General features: G+C 39.5%; 1 protein-coding gene across 12 annotated transcripts in view; it reads left to right on the top strand.

Annotated features, from left to right (window-relative positions):
* The window catches only part of MAP2K4 (mitogen-activated protein kinase kinase 4), a 99,695-nt gene extending 73,897 nt beyond the window's left edge, over nucleotides 1-25,798 (top strand). For 7 of the 12 annotated variants that reach the window (XM_036451830.2, XM_036451823.2, XM_036451827.2 and 4 more), the window contains 7 exons: nucleotides 5,351-5,470; nucleotides 7,773-7,824; nucleotides 10,738-10,865; nucleotides 16,498-16,575; nucleotides 19,060-19,208; nucleotides 20,171-20,216; nucleotides 23,200-25,798. In XM_036451830.2, coding sequence (XP_036307723.1) covers nucleotides 5,351-5,470; nucleotides 7,773-7,824; nucleotides 10,738-10,865; nucleotides 16,498-16,575; nucleotides 19,060-19,208; nucleotides 20,171-20,216; nucleotides 23,200-23,313 — 687 coding nt within the window. In that variant the 3' untranslated portion in view covers nucleotides 23,314-25,798. The remainder of the gene's footprint in view (nucleotides 1-5,350; nucleotides 5,471-7,772; nucleotides 7,825-10,737; nucleotides 10,866-16,497; nucleotides 16,576-19,059; nucleotides 19,209-20,170; nucleotides 20,217-23,199) is intronic. The other 5 variants (XM_045586522.1, XM_036451831.2, XR_004990386.2 and 2 more) reach the window with 4 other exon arrangements.
* The last annotated feature ends 846 nt before the right edge of the window (nucleotides 25,799-26,644 follow it).

The following is a 26,644-nucleotide window of genomic DNA, read 5'->3' as shown; positions in this document are numbered from 1 at the left end:
TTGAGGGTTGGGGCGCTTACCATTGAAAATCTGCATATAACTTTTAACTCCCCACAAACTTAACTAGAGTTTGTCCCTCAGTATCTGCAGAGGATGGTTCTAGGCACTTCACCAGTACCCAAATACAGAGAAGCTCAAGTGCCCTATGTAAAATAGCATAGAACACTGCATGCAAATCGGCACCTTGCATTCTCAGGTTCCCCACTGCAGATCCAGAATAACTGTTTTCCATCCACAGTTGGTTGGCTGGGAGGATGTGAAACCAGGGATATGAAGGGGTGACTGTATATTGAAAAAAATAAATAAATCTGCATTTAAGTGAACCTTTGAAGTTCAAACCCATGTTGTTCAAGGATCAACTGTGGTTGCCTTTTCAGCTTCCAGTGATAGTGGATGACTTTATTTCTCCCACATCTTCTCAACAGTTGCGGGTCTGTCTTTTTAATTTTTAGCCACTCTAATAGATTTAGAGGGGAATCTCATTGCATTTTTAATTTTCATTTTTCTAATGACAAATGCTGTTAAACAGTTTTTCCTGTGCTAACTTGCTAGCTGTCTTCTTCAAAGCAGTTTCTATTCAAATATTTTTGTCATTTTCTTAATTGTTTTGCTTATTTTCTTACTATTGAGTTTTGGGAGTTTTTTTTTTTTTTTAATGTTATTCTGGTGACAGGTTTACTATCAGATATATGATTGCGAATGTTTGTCCCCCCATGTCTGTTTTATTTGTTACACATTTTGTGTGTGTGTGTGTGTGTGTGTGTGTGTGTTTTTAATTTTTTATTGATTCAGAGAGGAATGGAGGAGAGAGAGAAACATAAATGATGAGAGGAAATCATTAATTGGCTGCCTCCTGCACACCCCCCTACTGGGGATCAAGCCCGAAACCCAGGTATGTGCCCTTGACCAAAATTGAATTGAACATAGGATCCTTCATTTCGCAGGCTGACGCTTTATCTACTGAGCCAAACCAGCTAGGGCTTAAATATTTATTTTAGAAAGTGAAAGTTTTTAATGTCAGTGTAGGACAACTTGTCTGTCTTTTTCTTTTATGCATTGTGCTTTTGGTATTGACATTTCATTGGCTGCCCTACTCTTCATAGAAGATTGGGAAATGTAGTTTTAACTGGGCACATTGTGCAGAACAAAGGATGGCATGTTGGGTAGGCCATGTGCACTTATTGTCACAGGTCTTGTTGCTAGTATCTCGTACTATTAAATGTTTTATTTTGGGCAGTTATGTGACTCTGAAGTGATATCTCACTTTTAAAATTACATTTATCTTATCGGTGGTGAAGTACAGGATTTTTTGTGTGTTCACGTTTTCTTTTCTGTGATTTGCCTCTTCATATACCTTTGCCATTATTCTATTAAGTTTTGTCGATTCATAATTAGTTTAGCATATGCTTTATTATCCAGGGTATCCTTTGTTTCTTTACATCCAAATATATGTTCTTATTTTATTTTTGAACTTTTGGTATGATATCCTTTATCATACAAAAATATTCATTAGAGTGGAGTTAGTTGACAGGTCTTAACTCTTTGTGATTTATTCTTTTCACATATGTACGTGTATGGGAAGAAATTTTTACCCCACCCTGAAGTCTTAGACTTTCAAAACAAAAATATTTTAAAGTTTGCTTTTCAAAAGTTGCATTTGGGAGTTTTTGTGTTTTTGTTTGACTAACTTGAGGTAATGACCTAATTTAATGTTTTTGTGTATGGAAGGCTACTGGTCTCAACAGCATTCCTGGAATCGTCCATCCTTTTGTCATTGCATGCTTTGCTAAATCTGTCATAAATCAAATTGCCTAGTTGCACGGGTTTTTAATGTGATTCACTGGCATATTTACCCTGCCCCCATATTAATACCACCATCTTTTATTGTGAACACTTTATATAAAGGTCTTTGTCTAGTAGAGCAGCCCCCTTTTTTAAAATTGTGTGAACTATGTATGGCTCCACTTTCCTACATAAGTTTTAGGATAAGCTTGTCCAGGTGCTTAATAATTTTGATTAGAATCTAACTAAATTCTTAGGTTATTTTGGGGGAATTGGCATCTTTATGGTTTTGAGTCTTCACATTTGTAAGCATGCTTTTCCTCTGTATTTAGTCCGATTGTTATGTCCTTTAGTAACATTTCATACTTGTTTTCATAAACATTTTGCTTCTTTTGTTAGATATATTCTTAGGTGCTTTAGAGGTTTCCTTTTTACTGTTAGTGGTGTCTCTAAACATTTTTCTAAGTGGTTACTGCTGATACCATAAGTATATGATAAGTATATTATTAGTTTTATCTAGATTTTGTCTTTAGGAACCCTTATCTTGATCTTAGTAGTTCAATTTTTCATTGTCCCCCGCCTTTCTTTCAGTAAATCCACATTCAGTAATTTCTGCTTTTGTATTTTGGTCACATGCCCATTTCGTCTTTCATGTGAACAGGAGAGCTATGCTGCCTTCCCTGGTTTTTGAGGCAGTTCAGGCCATTCCTTTTTATTGTTTTTTTTAAACGTTGCCTATTCTCAGTGATGGCCAAAAGGAACTACCAGAAGAAATAAATTTACGTTAGGTTATGTTCCTTAGAAACTATAGACATCTTCCTCTGTAATGCTAATTGCTCCTTTTGCCTGCTCTTCTCATCCTTAGTCCTTAATTTACTTCTTACCTTCACTTCTCTGGTTCCCATATTTTTCTTTCTCTTTTGATTGCCTTTCTATTTTTCCACTTGTTCCTGTCCTCTCTTTATTTTCTTAGCTATAGTTTTTACCACATGCCAGCCACTTTATTTTGTGTTTTGCATATGTTAGCTCATTTGATCTTTATCACAGCTCATTGAGGTTGGTGGAGAGATCCCATTTCCTAAATGAGGAATCCAGGAGCCCAATCCTATCTAATAAATATGCTAATTGACAGTCACACCCTCACAAAGATGGTGGTGCTCACAGCCAGCAAGGAGGGAAATGCTAATTGAATGCCATATCCTCAAAGATGGCAGCTTCCACAGCCACAAGATGGCAGCGCCCAGTCCCCTCAGCCCCACTGGGGTGGCAGGGGCGCTGCACAGTCGGGCCCACCCCAGGTGGGTCCAGCCACTCCATGCACCTGCCTCCGAAGTCCCCCAGTTCCCTCAGCCCCACAGCTGCCCAGGGCTGGCCCGAGGCACAAGGAAGCCTCAGATGGCGGCTGCCCAGGGCCACCCAAGGCTCAGGTAACCAGGGCCAGCTGAGGCTCGCACTGCTGGCAGTGGCAGCAACAGAGGTGTGATGGAGGCATCACCTTCCCCTGATCACTGGGTCACCTCCTGCCCCTGAGGCTATGAGAGGGGGCAGGCTGGGCTGAGTGAAACCCTCTCCTATGTATGAATTTTCGTGCACTAGGCTCCTAGTTTTATATAAGCGGAAAGTAGGAGAGTCTGGGTACTAAGTCAGGCCTGTAGACTCTAATATCAGTGGTCTTTCTGCTTTACTACACTACTGACATTCAATTATTTCCTTACTGTTTTTCTAAGTAGATGAGATAAGTGTAATAAAAATTCTAATAAACCTGTTGAGATAATGTCTTTAGACTAAATTAATTCAAGTACATGTTCTGAGTGAAGGGTGTTACTGAATCTTTTGTGAGAGTCATTCTGTAAAAGCACTCAAAATAAAAAGAGAGAGAAGAGACTTAAACAAAGAAATAGAAGTTCCCGTAAGTATTCTGCAAAGCCCTGGGCTGCATGCGTGCTCCAGCAGGTGCTCCTGTTGTGAGAGTACTGTGCTCACTCAGTTCATCAAAGCGTAGGCCCTCTCTCCTTACAAGTTTGGTGCCCCTGCATTGTAGGTGTTGATAGGAGAAAGGAGATAAGTACACTGGATTCTTTTTATGGCTGTATCACCAATAGCAGTGTTCTGAGCAAACCATTGTACTTTTAGGGGCATTCATCTCTAATCAATGTAGGTCAGGTATGAGGGGAAGATTAGTTGTGGGAAATCTCAGAGGGTACAATGGGATCCATAGATTAGTGACAACATACAAAATCATTTTTAGGTAATTTTTTTATATCACCCTGATAGTTGTTTTCACTCTTACAAGGTACTTTGTATTATTTGTTTGTGTGTGCAAATACTTTTATCTATATATATAAAAGCCTAAGCAACTGTCCAACTGGTAGGGGCAGTCACTCAATGCAGGAGTAGAAACTAAAGGTATTAAAACATGGAACAGACTGATGAATCTCAGAGGGAAGGGAAGAGAGGGGAGGTCGAGGGCAGGAAGAGATTAACCAAAAGATCTTATATGCATCATAGAGGCCCAGCACACAGCCTGGCCTGTGCCCTCTCGCAATTCGAGATCCCTCAGGGATGTCAGAGAGCCCATTTCACCCCGATCGCCGCAGGCCAGGCCGAGGGACCCACCGTGGCGTGGAGCTGTGCACCGGGCCTCTAATAGTGTTATAATCATGGTATCACTTAGGGTCTACATTTTGCTCATGTATACTTTCATGAATTGTGTCATTTTTAAATAATTGAATAATAGATAATTCCTTTAATGATGCACCATTTCCTCTTGTGGGATAGTTTAGTGGTTTCTAGTTTGTTTTTGTTTTTGTAATTTTTGGACTGTTTCTTTAAGTGAGATTCCCAGTCATGATTCTGTCAAAGGATATAAACACATATCTCTTGTTTTATTATCCAGTTGCCTTCATACTGTTTTTAAACACTCTATAATGCTGCCATCAGTTTTTGAACGATACAGTTTAATTATAGCCAGCATTCATTCATTTAAGGAATGTTAACATTGAACCCCTGTCCTGGTGGAGTGCATGAAATGTAAATGAAAAACATAACATAAATAAATTATATTTTATATTAAAAGATGATACGAGTCATTCAGAGAACAGCAAGGCAAGGGGATGCTGAGAGTGGGATGACTTTTGAGGCATTGGGTTTGTTTGCTTTATGAATTTTCTTCTGTCTTTTTTTATTTTATTTACTTTTTAAGAAGTTTTTACATTATATCAAGATAACTGTAATCTATTTTCTTTGTTAGTGAGAATGAAGTTTTCCATGTTTTCTATTTGTATATTTAATTTTGGCAATATTTGAAATTCTTATAAAGCTCAAAAGTTTTCTATATAAGACTGTTCCTGCCCTTAAAATTAAGAATGGGGAAAATTGGACAAATCAATTTGTGTTTAATCATGAGGAGAATGTTCTGTCCAGAGCTTTAATAAGAAACCAAAATTTTCTACAAGGTATTTTTTTTTTCAATGAAGATTGCTTTTTTGTTAATTGTATTTCTGTTTTAAGCGAAGGAAAAATGGCACGTAATATAATGTGTAAGAGTAACATATTTGTTATTTTGTAGGGTGACTGTTGGATCTGTATGGAACTCATGTCTACCTCGTTTGATAAGTTTTACAAATATGTATATAGTGTATTAGATGATGTTATTCCAGAAGAAATTTTAGGCAAAATCACTTTAGCAGTAAGTACCTGGTTTTCAAATTGTTCTTTCTCTATGTGCTCATGTGAAGACACTGCTGGCATTTGACTGCACATGTCCAGTTGTCCTTCACAGAATGTTACTGACTTTCCTGGAGGATCACTGGTAAAGGGACAGAGACCGAACTGCTTCTATGGGGTAACTGACACAATCATAAAGAACTATTTTCAAAATGTGGTCTGTAAGTAGTACAAAATCACAACCAACCACAATAGATTGTTCTGTCAGTAAGATTAGAACAAGCAATTTTCTGTTCCCTTTTCCACTGTTGGTTTAACTATTTTTAAATACATTGTATTATCATGCTTATGCCTAAAATAATCAGAACACAGCGGTCTCCTTGAAGTCTCTTAATTAAAACTCTTTGTGGTTTAAGAGTTGGGCTATCCAGACTAAACTATTTACATTTTTGACCAGCAATTTCAGTAACCAGCATTACTGTTTATTTGGTCAATTCACTTTTACCCGAGTACCAAAAAGAAAAGAGGTACTTTTTTTACTTATGTTTTTATAGTCTTGAAAGTGGGGCTATGATTATTTCCTTTCTTGCTCTGAATCTTTTAGTTGAAAAAGATTATTCATAATTATTTTTTTCAAAAATAATTTTCTGTAATAGAGTAAAATTAATAAGATTCTTAGAAACCCCTGAGACTCTGATCATGATCTGGTTTGGTGGATAAGTCAACTAAATTTTATAGGAAGCTGTAAGATACTTAGTTGCATGTAATTTCCTGTCTCTCCTTTCCTGCATCCTCAATATCCAGCTTAGGTTGTCTGTCCATTGCATTTTATCTTACTTAATCACTTACGTTTAATGTTAAAAATATATAGTTTCTGAATTGTATATTAGTTAGAAGAGATATGTGTGTATGGTTGAAATTTTAAAATTACATTTTTTGTCATAATCTTAAGATTCATAAGTCTCTTGTTAATGTTTTAAGTTATTTAGCTGACTTAATGCTTAAAATTAAATGTTTAATGAGTTAAATGGTAAGATATATATCCTCACATATATTTTATAAAAAGAAGCAGAGTTTTATTAGAAACTTTGTTAATTATTCTGACCTGTCTAGGACATTTTATATTGATCATTTTAGTCTTCTGTCTCCAGTATATCAAAGCCAATATTATCTTGGAATTTGTTAGTATTCATAGAAACAATAGTAGCATAAGGAAAACAGCTAATGATTATTGAATATTTATATCAGGCCAAGATTTTATGACATTTTATCTTCATAGCAACTTTCTATGGTAAATAGTGTAACTTGTTTACAGATGACAGATCTAAAATATGGAGAGATTGAGCAATTAATTTGCTTTGAAGTTTATATAATTTTAACTGGTAAATGCTTTAAGCCCAGGTAGCCTAATCCCAGAATCTTGTTCTTAATCTCTGTACAAGGTGATTATGAAGTTAGAAAACATAGATAAAATTACTTTATTGTAAAATGCAATATGTGTAATATACATACAGTACTAATAAATAATGAATTATATATTTGCCTATGTTTCTAGTCTTGGTGATCACCTTTTATATTGAGCACAACGTTTAAAATTTGATTTAAATCTCTCTTTTTTCATTCTTACCTGAGAATATACTCATTGATTTTTAGAGTGAGAGAGAGAGAGAAACATTGATGTGAGAGAGAAACATTGATCAGTTGCCTTCCTGTTTGCTACTGGACTGGAGATTAAACTCCCAACCTAGGCATGTGCCCTGAATGGTAATCAAACTCGCAACCTTTCCATGTATGGGATGACGCTCCAACCAATTGAGCCTCCCAGCCAGGTCGATTAAATCTCTTTTGCTAATTTAATAACTATGAACTCACAAGCCTAGCTGTTTGAGACATTAGAGAGACGTGGGTCTGCAAAAGTTACTTCGAAGGCCCAGCACCCAGTGAGGGTGAATGATTGTGAGAAACTGAGACTTTGGAAGAACTTACTAAATTAGGGTTGATAATGGATCCAGCCTGTTGGATTTTTCTTATACTACATATTTCTATTCTTGAAGAGCTTGAAGATATAAGAAATATTATACAACTTGTTAATGACTTACTAAAAAATTATAAGTTACAGGGTTTTCTTTTTAGTTGTCAGGGCAACTAAGTTTTTAAATTTAAAATCAACATTTAGCATCTTCAGTTAACAAAAATTGCACAGGATGTTGAAACATTAAGATTACAAGAATGCAGTAGGCTATGTGGGCTGTTACTTACGATAAACTATTGTGCTGTTTGATTAGAAGGAAATTGTTTATCCTATCTCTCCTTTTACTCCACAGACTGTGAAAGCACTAAACCACTTAAAAGAAAACTTGAAAATCATTCACAGAGGTGGGTATAGAATTATTTTTAAAAAAATACATTTTATTGATTTTTTACAGAGCGGAAGAGAGAGGGATAGAGAGTTAGAAACATGGATGGGAGAGATATATTGATCAGCTGTATCCTGCACACCTCCTACTGGGGATGTGCCTGCAGCCATGGTACATGCTCTTGAACAGAATTGAACCCAGTATCTTTTAGTCCGCAGACTGACGCTCTATTCACTGAGCCAAAACGGTTAGGGCTAGAATTATTTTCTATAGTACACTCTTTTCTTATTAGGGAAAAAATACTGAAAATTCAGTGCTACTTTCAAGCAAAACCTACTATATTGCTACTTTCAAGCAAAACCTACTATATAATAATGAAGTTTTAGGTACTATATGTACCTAAAACTTCATTATTAGGGTTTATTTTATTTTATTTTGGTTGTCTTTAAATTTTAGTCTACCGTACTAATATGTTGGACTTCGTAATTGAAGAAGATTTTGCTATAAATTTATGTAACTCTTAGTTGAAAAATCATTATTCATTTGCTGATAGATAATTAGCGTTTCTCTTGTATACAACTAAGACATAAATGTGGTCCTATGGGCAAAGAGGAATCAGAGAGGAATTGCCATTATGTGTTACAGGCACACTACTATCCCTGTTCCGTGCTGCAATCAGAGATTCCTTTAATTGAAATTGCTATAAAGCATTTGTATTTATTTGTGAGAGTAGTGATCTTGTCCTTATTAAACACACATTCAAATCTTTAAACATTTGATGTAGATCTATTGGATGACAGTGGGAATCCTGACTTTAATTCTGACTAAATATTAATAGTTGCTCTGGTATCATGACAGACCTAAGACAATATGTGACAGTATGTGAAATTCATCCTGATAGTAAATAAGTAGGAAAGTCAAAGATCATATTCAGAGAAGTGCAGAACCTTGAATTCTAAGGATCATAATTTCTACTGGTTAGAGAAATTAGTAATTGGAACATCAAAATAATTCATTTATTTTGCCTACCTGATATTATTTTTAACATAAAATAATGAATTTTTAATATTATTTTTAACAAAATAATGAATTTTCCTTCATTATTTTATGTTAAGATAATATTAGGTATGCTTCTAATTTCTTTTTTGGCCTAAAATCATGTAGGATTAGGTCCCTAAACAAAATTATTTTGTTTCTCTCATAATTCATCTTGTTCTTGTTTTGGGGTTTCCCCCTCCCTTTTTGCTGTGCTCTGTAATTATGAGTACTAGAGGCCTGTTGCATGAATTCATACACGGTTGGGGTCCCTTGGCCTGGCTGGTGACGGGGACCAATTGTGGCTGTCCAGCCTGGGGGAGGGACTGCGGGACGTTGGCTGGCTGTGGGAGCACACTGACCACCACAGGGCAGATCCTACTTGTTGAATGTCTGCCCCCTGGTGGTCAGTGCACATCATAGCCACCTAATGGTCTTAATGGTTGCTTAGGTTTTTATATATAGACTAGAGGCCTGATGCATGAAATTCATGCAAGAGTAGGAATTCCTTTCCCCGGCTTCTGGCACTGACTTCCTTCTGGTACCCGGGACCTGGGTTTCCCTCTGGCCACTGGCACCTGGGTCCTGGGCTTCCCTCACAGCCCTGGCTTTGTCTGGAAGGTCATCCAGTCTAATTAACATATTATGCTTTTATTATTATAGATTGCTTTCACCGTAGTACAACTCAGATACCTTAGGAATACTCAAGGTATCCCAGTAAAGCACGAAGGTGGTGCCTGAGGACGAGTAAGATAAAAGGGACAGTCTTCAGGAATAACTTTGGTTTTCCTATTAGTAAATAAAGTGATGAATTTAAAGCAGTCTTTTTATCACTTTAAATTAGTTGGCTTTTTTTTTTGCTACAGGTAGAGTGCTTTGATTACAAGTTACAAAAAATTTTGATAACTGGCTTAAACTCCAAGGAAATACATTTTCTGTGGTAATAAAGTCCTGGCACAGTTTGGTTAGAGTTCAAGCTCCTTCTTTAGGCTGTGATCTCCTTAATCTTTTGGCTCCATCCTCAGGGTAGTAACAACTAAAGTATCTAGTCCCCAGTATCACATAGTCTTTGACACATATTGTACAGTAGCGTAGTATACTCATAGGTTAAATTCATTCTTCATAGTAGGGGTGTCAAACTCAATCAGAGAAGGGGCCAAAATCTAAAATCCAGCCTAAATCGCGGGCCGAATGGTTTACTGAACAGTCATAAACTGTCATTGTGATGGAAACGCAGCGGAGTGCAGTGATGACAGCGCGGTGCGGGCCACATTGCAAGGCCTGGCGGGACGGATTTGGCCCGCGGGCCTTGTGTTTGACACATGTGCTTTATAGCTTGACGGTTAAGTAATGAATTTGAAGCAAGAAAATGATTGTCCCTTGAGGAGAACAAAACAACATAATAGAATGCCTAAATGTATTATATACTATATTTTTTAATACTTTTATGGTGTGGGTTTTTGTTTTTTTTTTTTTTTAGATAAAATACAATCTGTTTTTTATTGATTTTAGAAAGGAAGGAAGAGAGAGAGAGCTAAAAACATCCATAATGAGAGAGAATCATGAATTGGCTGCCTCCTGCAAGTCTCCCACAGGGGATTGAGCCCACAACCTGAGCATGTGCTCTTGATCGGAATCAAACCTGAGACCTTTCAGTTCGAAGGCCAACACTTTATCCACTGAGCCAAACTGGCAAGGAAGGGCTGAATAGTATTTTTTGGAACTGAGTTTTTAAGCATCAGTTATCAGAGAAATTTCATATTTCTCATACATATGAATATTAAGAACTTGATCACTTATGTTGTCTAAGCTTTTTCAGTATTTTTACTTAAATATATATACTTTAGGATGTAGCTCATTTGATTACTTCTACACTGAATGTACCCGTCTCTTTCAGATATCAAACCTTCCAATATCCTTCTGGACAGAAGTGGAAATATTAAACTCTGTGACTTTGGCATCAGCGGACAGCTCGTGGACTCCATTGCCAAGACCAGAGATGCTGGATGTCGGCCGTACATGGCAGTAAGTGAGAGGCCCAGCCCTCTTAGAAACCCGACAGTCTTGCAGTGGGAGCCTGCCTTTGGTGCTGGACTTCTGAAGACTCTGCCATTGGTTGGTCATGCAGTTTCACCAGGCTAGAATTCTTTTCTCTTCCCTCACGATCAAATTCAGGTTCTAGCTGCTTCATGAATTGATGAAAAATTGTCCCAGTGAACACCTGTTTTATTGTCTTCCTCTCTTCCTCTTTGGTACTTAGACTCTACTTGTGGCTTCTCTGGCTCTACTAATCAACTAGATCATCAGTGCTCAGAAGGCCGCTTTGTGTTTTTAGCACTCCATATGTTATCTTGTCTGTAATAGATACCATTGTAGAGAGAATCATGGATTGGCTGCTTCCTGCAAGTCCCCCACTGGACATGTTGATAATGTGTCCTGGCCATTAAGTGATACTATTACTTAGAGAAGAATGGAAGACTCAAGTTCATGGTAGAACTCATTGTATCTTATAAATCTGAGGCTGTATTTTGTATATTGTTGATCTCTTCTTTAGAGGTAGACGAAGCACACTAACAAATGCAAGGAAGATGCCTTAGGTATTGGCTAATCTGGAGCCTCTTTCCCTTCAGGGAGACAGAGCTCCACTATCCTTCTGCACACGTCATCCTCATCTTTTTTTAAAATTCTTTATTGTTAAAAGTATTACATATGTCTTCCCCCGCGGCCCTCCCCCCACGCATTGACCTCTCCTAGCATGCCCCGCCCCTGCCATCCTTATCTTGTCCCAGTGCTGCATACACTGCAAATTTACTGTCTGTGTTGTAAACATTCCCTTTGTGTGTGTGTGTCTTCCTTACAGAGGCTATGGTTCTTCGGAGACAGGTTTTGCATCATTATTAAAGCAGGCTTCTCATCAGTAGTTTCTGTTTCAGTCTTTAGGACTTTAAACTGAAAATTAGCTTTGAGCTGAATACAGTTTTTTTTCCTTTTAATTGTTAGTTTCTTTTTTTATTTTTACATTTCCAAACCCAGTGCTATAAGCCAGTGTTTCCCAAAGCTACTTCAGCTTTGAAATAAGCAGCTGATGATAAACTCTGCCTCTCATCTTGACTGGACTGAATGAAGCGTTTCTGTCCATTCCAGTCTTCTGAGGCGTGTATGAATGGACACGCATATAATCAGCATTCATCTTACAAGCCTCTGAGTTACTTGACTTCATTTAATGTATCTTGACATAAGATATCAGCAATGCATCTTATCTAGTCTATAGGAATTGTGATTTCTTAGATTATATTTAATATAGAAAGTGTACAAAGTGTAGAGTTTAAACTTAAGTTTTCTTATAAACCCTACCTGCTCATTTAGGGAAGCCTGTATTTATACATAAACATACTAGTAGACAGAGGTGGGCAAAAGGACGTTTACAGTTTTGAGTGCATGAAATGCAGAGTTTATTCTTGTATTATTATTCATACTTGTATTACATATTTTCCATACAAACAACTGTTAACCTACTTTTGCCTACCCCTGTATATGTACATTTAGGGGTGTGTGTGTGTGTGTGTGTGTGTGTGTGTTCTGGACTATTTGAAAAAAAGTTGCAGATATGATGAATTTCATTCTATACACTTCAGCACATCCTCCCAAGAAAAGGGCATTCATCTGTGTAATCACAAGATCATTACCATATCTAAAACATAAACCAAAAGAGTTAACAAATTTCATATTATCATCCAATATTCAGTTTATACTCAAAATTCCCAGTTGTCCAGAATAAATGTATGTTATAGCTGTTAATAAGGATCATATCAAGATACATAATACATTATTTTTAGTTGTTACATTTTGCATTTTAATCTAAACTGGTCTAGACCATTTTTTTTTTTTCACTCTTTCATGTGATTTGGACATTTCTGGAAATGTTTTTAAAATGTCTCACATACTGGATTACTGGATTTGTCTGATTGTTCTCTCATGATTAGTTTCAGACTACATTTTTTTGGCATGGATGCTTCACTAATTGTTTTTTTTCTTTTAAGCATTTGAAACATTTGTAAAATAGAAACTCATATCCTCAAAATTTTTCCTATTTTCCTTCCCCATAGGAGTAATTGATAATCTTCATTTTTTTTCTTTCTTTCTTTCTTTTTTAAAATACATTTTATTGATTTTTTTACAGAGAGGAAGGGAGAGGGATAGAGAGTTAGAAACATTGATGAGAGAAACATTGATCAGCTGCCTCCTTCACACTCTGCACTGGGGATGTGCCCACAACCAAGTTATGTGCCCTTGACTGGAATTGAACCTGGGATCCTTGAGTCCACAAGCCTTTGCTCTATCCACTGAGCCAAACCGGTTTCGGCGATAATACTCATTTTCAAAGGATTCCTTCTCCCAGGATCCTCTCACCCTTCCCTCTGGTATCCTCCAACTTGAAGAGGCTTCTAAAAAGTAACTTCAGTTTCTCTTTCTTTACCTCTTCTTCTTACATTATAGAAACCTATCCTTATTAGTTTGTAAGGTAGTCTTAATCAGTAATAGAAATAACACATTCTATAGCAGTACTTTATGAAATATGTCCACCTATTTACCTGGGTCATTTCTCAAACCCTGACATAATCTTCTTTTAAAATATGTGCAAGCCTATCAGTCATGAAAATCTATCAATAGTTAAGTTATTATATCTAATCAATAGTGAGAAATTGTTGTTGTGTATACTTCCTTTGATCTTTGTTCAACAAATTTAAAAGCGTTCGTTCATATTCAGCTTTCTCTTTTCCTTTGGTTTCAAAAGAACTTAAATTTTTAGGGTATAATTTTCATTTTCCACTTGTATACAGGCTGAAAAAATGGTATTCACTGTTTTTCCCTTTAACAATTTAGATTTTTAAAATGTCTGATAAATTATTTAGCTGCCCAGCCAGTGTGGCTCAGTGGATTGACATTGTCCCATGCACCAAGAGGTTAACCAGTTTAACCTCTAACCACTAGGCAATGCCAGCCAGCACTCAGCAAGTATTTTGACAGATATCTTTCGGGGTACTGGATTGGGGAGGAGGGGTGGAGACCACATCCCATGTGATTCCATTCATATGCAAGGACAGAATATGCAAGCTACAGGAAGTAGATTAGTGGTTATTTAGACTTAGGGGAGGGTGTTGGGGGGATGATGTCCAAAGGGTGAGGAAATACTTTAAAATAGATTCTGATCATGGATACAAATATATGTCACTGTATAAAGCCATTGCCTTGCATACTTTAAGTGGGTGATTGTATGATATGTGGATTACATCTCAGTAAAGTTGTTTAAAAACCACTGAAGGCCACCATTCTCTGAGTTATAATGAGACTACTGGAGGTGTAAAGATATAATCCTGAGAATTTTGACTTCACAGAAGTCAAATTTAGTAAGTGACTATTGCTAAAAGTGCTGTCACCTTTGGAAATGTAGGTTTGCACTTGAGTAACCAGTACTTTTTCTTTAGCAGTTTGAATTGCTTATTTTTGAATGTTAGAAAACAATTGCCCCACATAATTTTGGGTATAATTTATTATTTCTTTTTTAAAAAAATATTTAAAAAATATATTCTTATTGATTTCAGAGAGACAAGGAGAGGGAGAGAGAGAAACATCAGTGATGAGAGAATCATTGATTGGCTGCCTCCTGCACACCCCCCTACTGGGGATCAAGCCCAAAACCCAGGCATGTACCCTTGACCAGAATTGAATTTGGACTCTTCAGTCTGCAGGCTGACACTCTATCCATTGAGCAAATCAACTAGAGCTTGCCTTTTTTCCTTATATTTGGCCACTTTAATGCATTATCCTTTGTCCATTTTCATTAGAATATTTATCTTTTGTATTGATATAAAATATAAGAAGAATTATGTTACACTAGAGGCCCGGTGCACGACATTCAGCCCGGCCTGTGCCCTTTTGCAGTCCAGACCCTCGGGGGCCTAAGCCGGCTGTCAGACATTCCTCTCACAGTCTGGGACCCCTTGCTCCTTACTGCCCGCCTGCTTGCTGCTCCTTACCGCTCAGCTTGCTGTTCCTTAGTGCTGCTGCGGAGGCGGGAGAAGCTGCGCTTGCCAGCTTTCTGGCTGAGCTGCGCTTCCCCTGTGGGAGCTCACTGACCACCAGGAGGTTGCTTCTGTGTTGAGTGTCTGCCCCTGATGGTCAGTGTACATCATAGGGACCAGTCGTTCTGCCATTCAGTTGATTTGCATACTAACCTTTTATTATATAGGATAGTTTTCTCAAGAATTGTCATTTGTCTTTAAATTTTACATATTTTTGGCTCAATTAGAAAATAGAAAATTTTAATGTGATGAGCTTATCAGTTGCTAACTTTGAGGTTTCTAGCTCTTGTCATATCTTGAAAGATTTTTGTCATGCCAAGATTGGAAATAACTTTTGGGGTTATTGGGCAAAAATCATTTGTATCCCTAATGTACAAATTTCTGCAAGTTATCATGTATCGATAACTTAAGTGTCTGTCCTCATGAATAATAAGTAGCTTACAATGAAAATTTATGCAGCTACAGTGCTCATGCTCAAAACAAAATATGTAGGTGTCCAAACTAGTTGTTGCCAACAGTAATAAAATATAATACGGCCAGCTGGTGTGCTTTCTGGGCATGCCTTTCAACAGCAGTCACTCAGTCACAGTCAAGATCCACGGTCTGCTCTGCCATCAGTGTGTGCTCTGTCTCTGTCTCTGTCTCTGTCTCTGTTCTCGTCTTTTTATCCCTGACACATTGTGTAGACAAATTTCACAGAAGTTACTAAAAATGATGTTAGCTATTTAAATGATAGGGTGATATATTACTATATTGACTATGTTTATTAGGTTAAAATGACTATTAGAAATAATGATAAATTTAGCTTTATGGTGAACAATGGGTAAAATAATTATAATTTGGCTCATATTTGCTTTTGTATCTCAAATATTTTGCAGTAGGGCCTTATTCATGGAAACAGACTTAGTCTTTTTTCCCCTCTTTGCCACTACTTGCTACTAAGCTGACCCTGCAATTCTTTTTTTTTTTTTTACATTTTTCTAGTTTTTTTCCTATATCTCCTTTTGGCCATTCTCAGCTTCAGGGTTGTAAGTGCTTGTGAGTACTTAGGGGGAAAATTAGAAGAGTTGCTTTGTATTTCCTTTTAGGGAGGAAGCTATTGAGGGTTTCTTTTTTCTTTTTTTCTTTTTTGCTGTTAATTGTTTTTAATGTTGGCTTTCTACTACTTTTTCTTTTTATTGTTGTTGTTAATCCTCACCTGAGGATATTTTTCCATTGAGTTTTAGGGAGAATGGAAGAGGGTGGGAAAGCGAGAGGGAAATAATTGATGTGAGAGTAACACATTGATTGGTTGCCTCCTGCATGAGCCTGACCAGGGCCAGGGACAGGAAGGAACCCGCAACCAAGGTACATTGCACTTGACTGGAATCTAACCCAGGACCCTTTGGTCAGCAGACCAATGTACTATCCACTGAACCAAACCGGTTAGAGCCATGATGCTTAATCTGACCCCAGACATGAGTTCCTATAAGGATTATGCTGGCATCTGGGCCACCTGCCCAGTTGTTGCTTTCCTTTCCCTGCTTCTTAATCGTGTGACTAATTACTGACTGTGACTTCTCTTTGTGTTCCAGCCGGAAAGAATAGACCCAAGTGCATCACGACAAGGCTATGATGTCCGCTCTGATGTCTGGAGTTTGGGGATCACATTGGTATGTTGATGTCCACCCAGCCTTGTCCTCGTAGTGTAGGTACCAAGAAATTTAGAAGTGAAAGTAAATTTCATCAGTCTTCCACTCCTCCTAAGAACTGCTTCTTGTCTCTTCAAGTCTTTGATTTTATTTACCTATTTTTCCCCCTCATGGCTATGATCACAAGGACTGTATGTTTTATACTTTAAAAATCAAACCATAATTGATTATTTTCCTCAAAATTCTCTGAGGTGCCTAGGGCTCTGTAACGTTGTAGCTGTGGATGTCCTGGTCACACACATGCACTGAGAACGGAACGGGGAGGGGCAGTTCATGTGCAGTCAGAGTCCCAGGAAGGCACAGGTTCCTCCCGTTCAGCCTGAGTAGTCCAGTAACACTGTGCAGTGTGTGTGTTAGAGGAATATGTTCATGTGTATTGTTTCCACTGGAGTCTTCCAGTCATGGAATAGAAAAGTCACAGAGAAACAAAAGTAATTCAGTTGTTGAGAAACAAGAACTGCTTAGGTGACAGTTCTAAATGAGAGGTCTACCTTACAACAACACAGAAAGAATAGCAAGAAAGCTGCTTAATTTGCAACTAAGCACAATTAAATAAACTCTTCTTTCTTGACTGTGTTGAAATTTTGATTCTATTTAAAAAGCATCTTTATTTGCTTATTTCCTTAACTAGAGGCCTGGTGTACGAATGCGTGCACATTGAAAGGAATTAATTGGAAGTAATATTTTAGAGGCCAGGGAAGGACCATGGTAGGTTGGCTCCAGGGTGTGTCTGGCCCATTTAGCCCAGTCCCAATCCGCTGAACCCCAGCAGCAAAGTAACCTACCGGTCAGAGCATCTGCCCCTGGTGGTCAGTGCACCTCATAGTGACTGGTAAAGCAGTCAACTGAATGGTCAACAAATTGGTTGGACACTTAGCATATTGGGCTTTTATATATATAGATACCAAATTTTGTTTTGAAGTATTAGATTCATTTTCTTGTGCTTGTTGTTTTACCAGGCTTGATGGCATTTTTCTGATTTTTGACCGCTTTGCCTACATAGGTGTGAATCTTCCGTCACTAGATGGGCTGTGTTAGTTATCCTTGTAGTTTTCTTTGTAGTTATCCTTGTAATTATCCTTGTAGTTGTCCTTGTTAGTTACTCTTTAGTTATCCTTGGTGAGTTATGTTGCTAGCCTGGTGAAGTCTCTGAGTAGAGGGTTGAGGCTAACAGCTCACCTCTGCTGAAGACTCCTAGTTTCTCTTGGGACTAGATCTGGGAGGCACCTCCTGAGTCTTTTCCCATTGTGAAGCCAACTGAGCAAAGGAGAAGGAATCCTTTTTTCAGTCAGGAGAGAGCATGGAACCTGGGTATCTTTTAGGTCTGGTGGCTGGTGCCAAAGACTGCAACAAGACTCTAACCTCTAGCGAGGCAACTGCTGGCTTAGAAGGGTTACTAACGAATCAGAAATACCTATCTGTGTCCAAACCAGTTATATTAAAAAACAAGTATTTACTTCATTATAAAAGCAAATATTTTGTTCTGTGAAAGGTTCTAACATAGAAAATTTTTAAAGCAAGTTTCTGTAGTACTATATCTTTGTTTAAAGCAAGGTACTTATAATTTCTTCATGATTTTTTTTTAATATGGATAATTTCATATAATTATAAAATGTGTGAAATTGATTTCTAGGGTCCTAGATCTACCTTATTCTTTTTCTTAAGCATCATTATTGGGCTTCAAGGTGAAGGCTTTGACCCTGACTTTTTCTTCATTGATGGTGACATCTGCTTGTGGTTGGAATTGTAGTAACTGCAGAATGGCAGTTGACATACTCAATGTTTCCTGGGAGCTCGTTGGATGTTTTGTATGTTGAATGTTATTTTACCTTAAAAATGAATTTGACCACAGTTCTAGACATGGCTTTCCACTCAGGTGACTATAAATTGGGAAGACATTGTACTAAAATAGTTCTAAAGCCAGCCCTGCAGAATCCTGTATACAAAGGAGTCAGACCTGACGTATGCACTGTGGGACTTTGGGCTTAAGTTCAGTGTTTCCTTTAGTCCAACTTCTTGAATTTGGTTGATATAGAATTCTTTATATTATCTTGATTCTAATATCACTTCCACTTAGCTTCAATACTTCTGAAGATTCCACCTTAACCCGACATGGATTTAATGCCAACCTTTTATAAGGGCTTAGAGTTTAGATGTTCAACATGGCCATTTCAGTGAGGAGTAAACATTGCCTTAGTGCAGTGGTCTGGTCGGCAAACTCATTAGTCAACAGAGCCAAATATCAACAGTATAGTGATTGAAATTTCTTTTGAGAGCTGAAAGCCGACTTCTGCGCATGGGCCACGAAGTTTCAGTCGCACTGTACGTGTGCACCCGCACATGGTATTTTGTGGAAGAGCCGCACTCAAGGGGCCAAAGAGCCACAAGTGGCTTGCAAGCTGCAGTGCCTTAGTGTATTTTGCTTTTTCCTCTGTGATCTTTCAGTACGAGTTGGCCACAGGCCGATTTCCTTATCCAAAGTGGAATAGTGTATTTGATCAACTAACGCAAGTCGTGAAAGGAGACCCCCCGCAGCTGAGTAATTCGGAGGAAAGGGAATTCTCTCCGAGTTTCATCAACTTTGTCAACTTGTGGTGAGTACTGGAATTACGAATGTTCACAAATGCGCAGTGAGAACAGTGAGATTTGTTTAACCTTAGCAACGCTGGTATGTCACACTAGGGAAGGGGAGCCTTCTCTTGTCACTCTGTCTCCTGAGCTGGGACTCCAGATCATTGCGGCTACATGGGCGGTTCCAGCTAGCCTGGAGGGCCCTGCTCTCTTATTCTACTGCCCAGGCATGGATGTAAACAGCTGGGGGTGGTGGAGAAGCACTGCCTCCTGGTTTCTTGCTCTCTGTACAAGAAATACAGCCCAGGTGAGACTGGCCCTCTCATTCTGATGCGGTTTTAATTGTGAAATTGTACCAAATTACTTGGAAGCTTTTACCAAGTGAAGATCCTACCAGGTCAGGCTTTCAGGGTAGATCTCTGCTCTGACATAACATATAACATGATTGGGGTGTGGAGTCAAGTTAGGCCTAACGTTCCATTGGTAGAACTGTAGATTAGCTCTCTGAAACCTTATTCCCAGGAAGGTGAACTCCACACCTAATGTTTGGCCACCTTTTAACATTATGCATGCATGCATGTGTGCCTGAATGTGCAGCTCCTGGGAATAAACGTAGGTAATTATGGTGATATATAATCTTGCTTCATGCTGTTTCAATCTGTATTTTAAATACAACAAGTTTTGTTATTATTTGACTATTTTTAATAATTATTTATCCAACATAATTTAAAAATTTATATTTACAAGCAAAATGCCAGAGTATTTAATATATCTTCTTTACATTTCCTAAAAGTGCTTTGTTTTTCTCTTGCTCGTAGATTGCCTAATTTTTCCTGTTCTCTGATATTGGCATGTTGTCTCCTATTCACCTTTGCATCTGAAGGAAAAAAACTACTCAACTCTTTATAATATTTCTTTTGTGAAATAATACTTGGGGTAAATGTGTCTTCATATTAATAATGTTTGTTTTGTTTTGTTATTTTAGCCTTACAAAGGACGAATCCAAAAGGCCAAAGTATAAAGAACTTCTGGTGAGTATGAGACCTTGGTAATGCCAGCTGTCACTTCAGCCATGGTCTGCTCAGCGTGCTGGCTCACTGAGCAGGCAGTGGCCTTTCACAGGCAGGCAGACAGACAGCTCTACCTCAATGGGCTTTTGTAAAAGGTTCTGAAACAAAAGTGTTTGGAAAGAGAAAATTTGAAGTTACAGCTTTCCTACTGATTTACTAGGTATGTTCTCATGGAAAGTTTTGATCTTGACATATTATAAAAATTAACCTGGAAAATTTATAAAAAATATATGTTTTGTTGATTTTTAGAGAGAGAGGAAGGTAGAGGGATAGAGAGATAAAAACATTGATGAGAGAGAAACATCACTGATAGGCTGCCTCCTGCACACCCCTTACTGGGGATCGATCCTGCAACCTGGGCATGTGCTCTGACCAGGAATTGAACTGGTGACCTGTTGGTTCATAAGCTGATGCTCAATCACTGAGTAACTGGAGAATTTTTAGATTCACTTTAAAGAGCCATTTTATTTTACCATGTGGTTTATGTTTTGTTTTGTTTGTTTGTTTGTTTGTTTGTTTTTGGGATGCCCCAAAAGCAATATTTTTTTAAATAAGTTTTTGTTCATATTATTACAAATGTTCCTTCCCCCCCCCCCCACCATTGCTCTCCTCCACCAGGTTCCCACCCCACCCTCTGCCCTTTCCCCTCTCCCCGTTGTCCCCATCCATAGGTGCACAGTTTATGTTCAGTCTCTTCCCATGCCCCCCTCTCGCCTTTTCCCCAAGAATCATCAGTTCACTCCTTTTCCATACCTCTGATTCTATTATATTCAACAGTTAATATTGTTCATCACATTTTTTTAATTTCCTTGGTTTTTAGATTCACTTGTTGATAGTTATGTATTTGTTGTTCATAATTTTTATCTTTGTTTACTTTCTCTTCTGAAAGAACCCCCTTCAGCAATTCATATAATTCTGGTTTGGCGGTGATGAACTCCTTTAGCTTTTTTTTATTAGTGAAGCTCTTTATCTGGCCTTCGCTTCTGAGTGATAGCTTTGCTGGGTAGATTATTTTTGGCTGTAGGTTCTTGCTATTCATCACCTTGAATATTTCTTGCCATTTCCTTCTGGCCTGCATGGTTTCTGTTGAGAAGTCAGCTGACAATCGTATAGGTGCTCCTTTATAGGTTACTACCTTCTTTGCTCTTGCTGCTTTTAATATTCTCTCTTTGTCTTTTGCTCTTGGAATTTTAATAATGATGTGTCTCAGTGTGGTCCTCTTTGAATTCCTTTTGTTTGGAGTTCTGTGCGCTTCCTGGACTTGTAAGTCTAATTCTTTCACCAGGTGGGGGAAGTTTTCTGTCACTATTTCTTTCAGTATGTTTTCGATATCTTGCTCTCTCTCATCTTCTGGGACCCCCATAATTCTGATGTTGGTTCGCTTGAAGTTGTCCCAGAGGTTTCTTACATTATCTTCAATTTTCTGGATTCTCTTGCCTTCTAGCTTCTGTGGAGGAGTGTCTTCTGGCTCTTTATGTTCCAAATCTTTGACTTGATTCTTGCGATCTTCCCTTCTGTTTTTAGGATTCTGTAAAATATTTTTTATTTCAGACAATGTATTCTTTATTTCTTGTTGATCCCTTATCATTTCTTGTTGATCCCTTATCATTTCTTGTTGATCCCTTATCATTTCTTGTTGACTCCTTATTAATTCTAGTTGATCTCTTTTCATGTCCTCATAGGTCTTATCCATCTTTTCTAGGAAATTCTTGAAAAACCTTATAAGCGTAGATTTGAACTCTATATCCAGACGCTTTTTGTCCTCCATTTCTTTCGTTTGTGATCTATTTTGTTGTCGCATTTCGCAGTTACAGATGGGACTACCATGTGGTTTATGTATGTGTAACACATCTGTAATAGTTTATTGTGCTTTCTCTGCCTTTATAAAATGTTCTCATGGAAATAAATCTAGATTCATACAGCCAATTCCCCTTTCTTTTAAAAGTTCTTTCCCCCTTCCCCCACCCCCTATGGGACCTAGGCCTTTTAAATAGTCTCCTGGTAGTGGCATTGGTCTTAGTGGTGAACAAAGTACTGTGACCTGATAATGTAGGAATATTTTAAGAAAAAAAAATACACCTATTTGTCACACTTAGGTTCTATCTCTCAGACTTATGGTCAGACTTATGATCAACCCCAGGTGTGACTAAAGATACCCAGTCAGGCCTGGTTGGTGTGGCTCAGTGGTGGAGTGTTGACCTATGGACTGGGAGGTCACTAATTCAATTCCCAATCAGGGCACATGCTCAGGATACAGGCTCAATCCCCCCAAGGGGGCTTGCAGGCGGCATCCAGTCATTGATTCTCTCCTATCATTGATGTTTCTATCTCTTTCTCACTCTGTCCTCTCTGAAATCAATAAAAATATATATGAAAAAAATAGCTATCCAGTCATTGTGCTTAGAGAAGCTATTAAAGAAAAATACTGCTGGAGCTGGAGTATGAAAAGGTGGGTTTGTGAGGCAGATGCGGGCTCCAGGCTGTGGAGAGTGGGGTGCAGAAGTTCATAGGGTAAGTTTCTATTGAGTTCCTTTGGAGCAGGGTGAGAAGGATTGAAACAGATCTTCTTGTTCAGGATTCATTTTGCGCCTGGGGGAATGGGCAACTTGGTGTCTTTCCTGAGACTAGCACCTGGTGGTCATGGAGTTCTTGGTTCTCAGATGCTTTATGCAGAGGAACAGCAGTGCTGTCTGCCTTAGCAAATGCTCCCTGGCCCACAGATTAGTACCCAGACTTCACCTCCAGGCCAGCTCCAGATTCCAGCCTGAGCATCTCCCTGCAGTTCACACCGACTGACACGCCTCCTGGGGATGCAGGCCGTGCTCGCAGCGCTGAGCCAGTGCAGTGGTTGAGCCTTTAGTTCTGTGCTGTACCAAAATTGGGAAAGCCCAACGTGGGCTCTTGTATAAATTTTTATTTGTTTTTTTCTTCAATTTTCTTGCAGAAACATCCCTTTATTTTAATGTATGAAGAACGTACTGTAGAGGTCGCAAGCTATGTTTGTAAAATCCTGGATCAAATGCCAGCATCTCCCAGCTCTCCCATGTATGTCGATTGATGCCGCTGCTATGTCAGACTCTAGAAAAAAGGGCTGAGAGGAAGCAAGACGTAAAGAGTTTTCACCCGTATCACAGTGTTTTTATTGCTCGCCCAGACACCACGTGCAATATGATTGGTGTTTGTTCCATCATGTCTGTATATCCCGTCACCTAGGACGTGCATCCCCGAAGTATCCGACTGATGACAGTGTTCGTGCTGGTCAGACCTCACCTGCTCTTTCCTGATGACATACTCATGAACGTGGAAGTCAGTACGATCAATTTGTTGACTGTGATTAGATCACATCTTTAATTCATTTCTAGACTCAAAACCTGGAGACGCAGCTACTGGAGTGGTATTTGTCAGACTTCCGGTCCTGGAAGAACGCAGTGAAGGATATTCTGTGTCTGAACGTAGAGACTCGGCGTGAGTGAGAAGAGCTTGCCCAGCCAGCGAGACGCATTGCCTTCTGGAGCCGGGAGACAGGAGGGTTTCCGTTCTTCACCAAGTGCAATAGACTTTCTGAGCTGAGGTCCCGTTGCTTTACGGTCACAGTCGATGCTCGGGGATCGATGTGCTCGGCCAAATTCCCGTTTGAAATGTCATTTTAAATTAGAATGGACTTATCTTTACCAAAAACCATGTGCATTCAAAGAGGCGAACAGTAAAACAACGAGACAGGACAGAATGTGTTTTTTTCTCCTTGACCAGTCCTTCTGCTCTTTATTGGGAGACCGGGAGTCTGCCTCTTGTCAAAGAAGGTGCTGATCCTAAGAATTGTCACTCAGCATTCGGTATGCTGCCAACCTGAGGTTCCACCTGTCACCATCCACCAGGACTGAAAAGAAAAAAGTACGGAGGGCAATGTTTACAGATGTTTCCAATGCTAGCATCTTATCTGGAACAGCTCTTAGCAGCTCTGTCTTTCCCCCCTTTCCCGAGCCTGATACTGTAGCCATCGTAACTCACTACCAGGGAGAAGTAGCGAGGAGCAATGTGCCTTGATTGATTAGATAGATAGAGATTTCTCGTAGGCAGCAAAAGACCAAATCTCAGCTGTTTGCCGTCACTGGTCCAGGTCTTCGGTTTCTGAGCCTCTTTCCCTGCCCCTGTAGTCTCTTGCCACTTTGTGTCTTTTACTTAATCCAGTACTTTGCCTCTCCCCCCCCCCCAACCCCCTATTAAAAACCTTTATAATTACCAGGGATGTTCCTTACCGAGGATTTCTAGCCCCAAATCTCTCAGATGCGCCAATGTTTAAAAGGCTGAACACAATGGGGCTCAGTAACGTGGTAGGTGAAGAGGCAGCATCTTTCTAGCAACACGAGTGACCCAGGGAGGACCTGAAACGGCAGTCTTAGGTGAGCTCAGCACCTGTGAGAACCCTAACAGGTCATCATTTCTTGGAATTGGGATTCTACAAGAACAACCCACAACCCTACAGCCCCAGAATAGTGATAAGCCCATTTAAACTGCTCTCTCTGCTGTGCTTCCTCACTCCCCCACCAGCCAGGTTCCCTTCGGGTTTGCTCTGGCCTCCCTGGCACCGAGCATTCAGCTCTGCGAGCAGCACTGTGAGTGGTCCCAGCCAGGTGAGGCGGATCCAGAACCCCCGGGGCAGGTACTGCTGTGTCTCCTCCCAGAGTGACAGTCATCAACACTATACAATAACAAAGGGAGAATGGTGCTGTTTTAAAGTCACTTCCCTGTCAGTTTCAGAATTTAAAAATGATTTATCGCGTTGGTCCACTTGCCTAATTTTCCATTTCTCCCCTATGGCATCATAAACCTTAGACTTCCCAGTGTTCTGGAAGGAAGCATTGTTAGGTGTCTTCCTTCAGCCACACCAAGCCATCATTCTCCGAATCTCCCGGGGACTCAACTTCCCGTCTGCTGTCAACTTCCCGTCGGGCTCGGCGCAGGGTCACTTTGCCATTCTACAGTGGAGATCAAAGCAGTGCTGACTGTCCAGGAGCTAAGCTGATCTGACCGTTCTGTTGTGTGGGTGACCACATCAAAGCAATTTTAGTGTATTAATCATAGATTACTATAAACTATAAACTTAAGGGCAAGTTTATTACAATGTATCTTTATTAAAACAAAAGGGTGTATAGTGTTCACAGACTGTGAAAATAGTGTAAGAACTGTACATTGTGAGCTCTGGTTATTTTTCTCTTGTATCATAGAAAAATGTATAAAAATTATCAAAAAGCTAATGTGCAGGGATATTGCCTTATTTGTCTGTAAAAATGGAGCTCAGTAACATAACTGCTTCTTGGAGCTTTGGAATATTTTATCCTGTATTCTTGTTTGAAATCCTCCTCTATTTAAGATATATACATGGAATCGAAGTGTTTATGTAATAGTTCTATCCTTTTGCCTGCAGGTCAGTTGTAATAAATCTAGGATGTGATGATGACTTTGTAATTTGATTTTCTGAAGCCAGACCCTGAGAGGGGAAGATTAAGTAAATTCCATTAAATTATCTGAGTTTCACCTCGGGAGAGAGTCTCTTCTGGATGTGTTTATGGCTTTTCTTTCTGCTCCTCCTGCCGTTGCTGTATGGCTTTGCCTTCTCTTTGAGCAGGTGGGAGGCCAAGTCCCCTGAGTGTATTCTCTGCTGGCTGCCCTGCCCAGTGTTACGACTGCTGGAGGGAGAGGGTGCAGTTCCCCCTGGGACGGGTGGAGTCTAGTCTGCTGGGCTTGGGGCTTGGTCACCAGCCACACACTCTGCTCCTGGTTCTGTGGCTGCTGGTCAGTGTCCATGTCAGTTCAGCGCAGTCACTCACGGCTCCCTGGGTGAGAGGAGGGGAAGGGAAGGGATTTGTGCCTCTCAGACCTGAGAAGTTTATGAATGGGAGGACTTGATATGAGCAAAAGCCTCGGGACCCTGGGAACTATTGGAGATGACACTGAAGCCCGGGCACTCTATGTGTCTGCGATCCTACCACCTCTCAGTCAGTGGGCACACTCTGACTCCTGCCCATATGTTAACTCGGCACCTTACCATTCTGCGCCTGCTTCTGATCTGACCTGAGGGGCAGGAGGGACCCCTACAGGACCAGGTGTGGTAAGGAGCAGGCACTACCCAGGGAAGGGTGTGGCTGTAGGAATTCTGGCCTCCCCTTGAGCCTTAGCTTCCCCCAGAGAGGTACCCCATGGAGCTTCCAGATCCTGCTGAGCACTGACCTGGTGCCAGGGAGCTCCGTGCTGTGTGGATAGTGCAGTATTCGTCAATCTCATTTGATTCTGACTGTAGCCTTCAGTCAGGTTGTAGTGTCCCCTTGGGCTAATTAAGAAACAGACCCGCAAAGCAAGCCTGAGGGAAGGGAAGTGCTGACCCTGACAGC

This window comes from Pipistrellus kuhlii, unplaced genomic scaffold, assembly GCF_014108245.1.
Source record: "Pipistrellus kuhlii isolate mPipKuh1 unplaced genomic scaffold, mPipKuh1.p scaffold_m20_p_23, whole genome shotgun sequence".
NCBI lineage: Eukaryota > Metazoa > Chordata > Mammalia > Chiroptera > Vespertilionidae > Pipistrellus > Pipistrellus kuhlii.
Note: the sequence above shows the minus strand (reverse complement) of the source record. Positions and strands in the feature narration are given on the sequence as shown.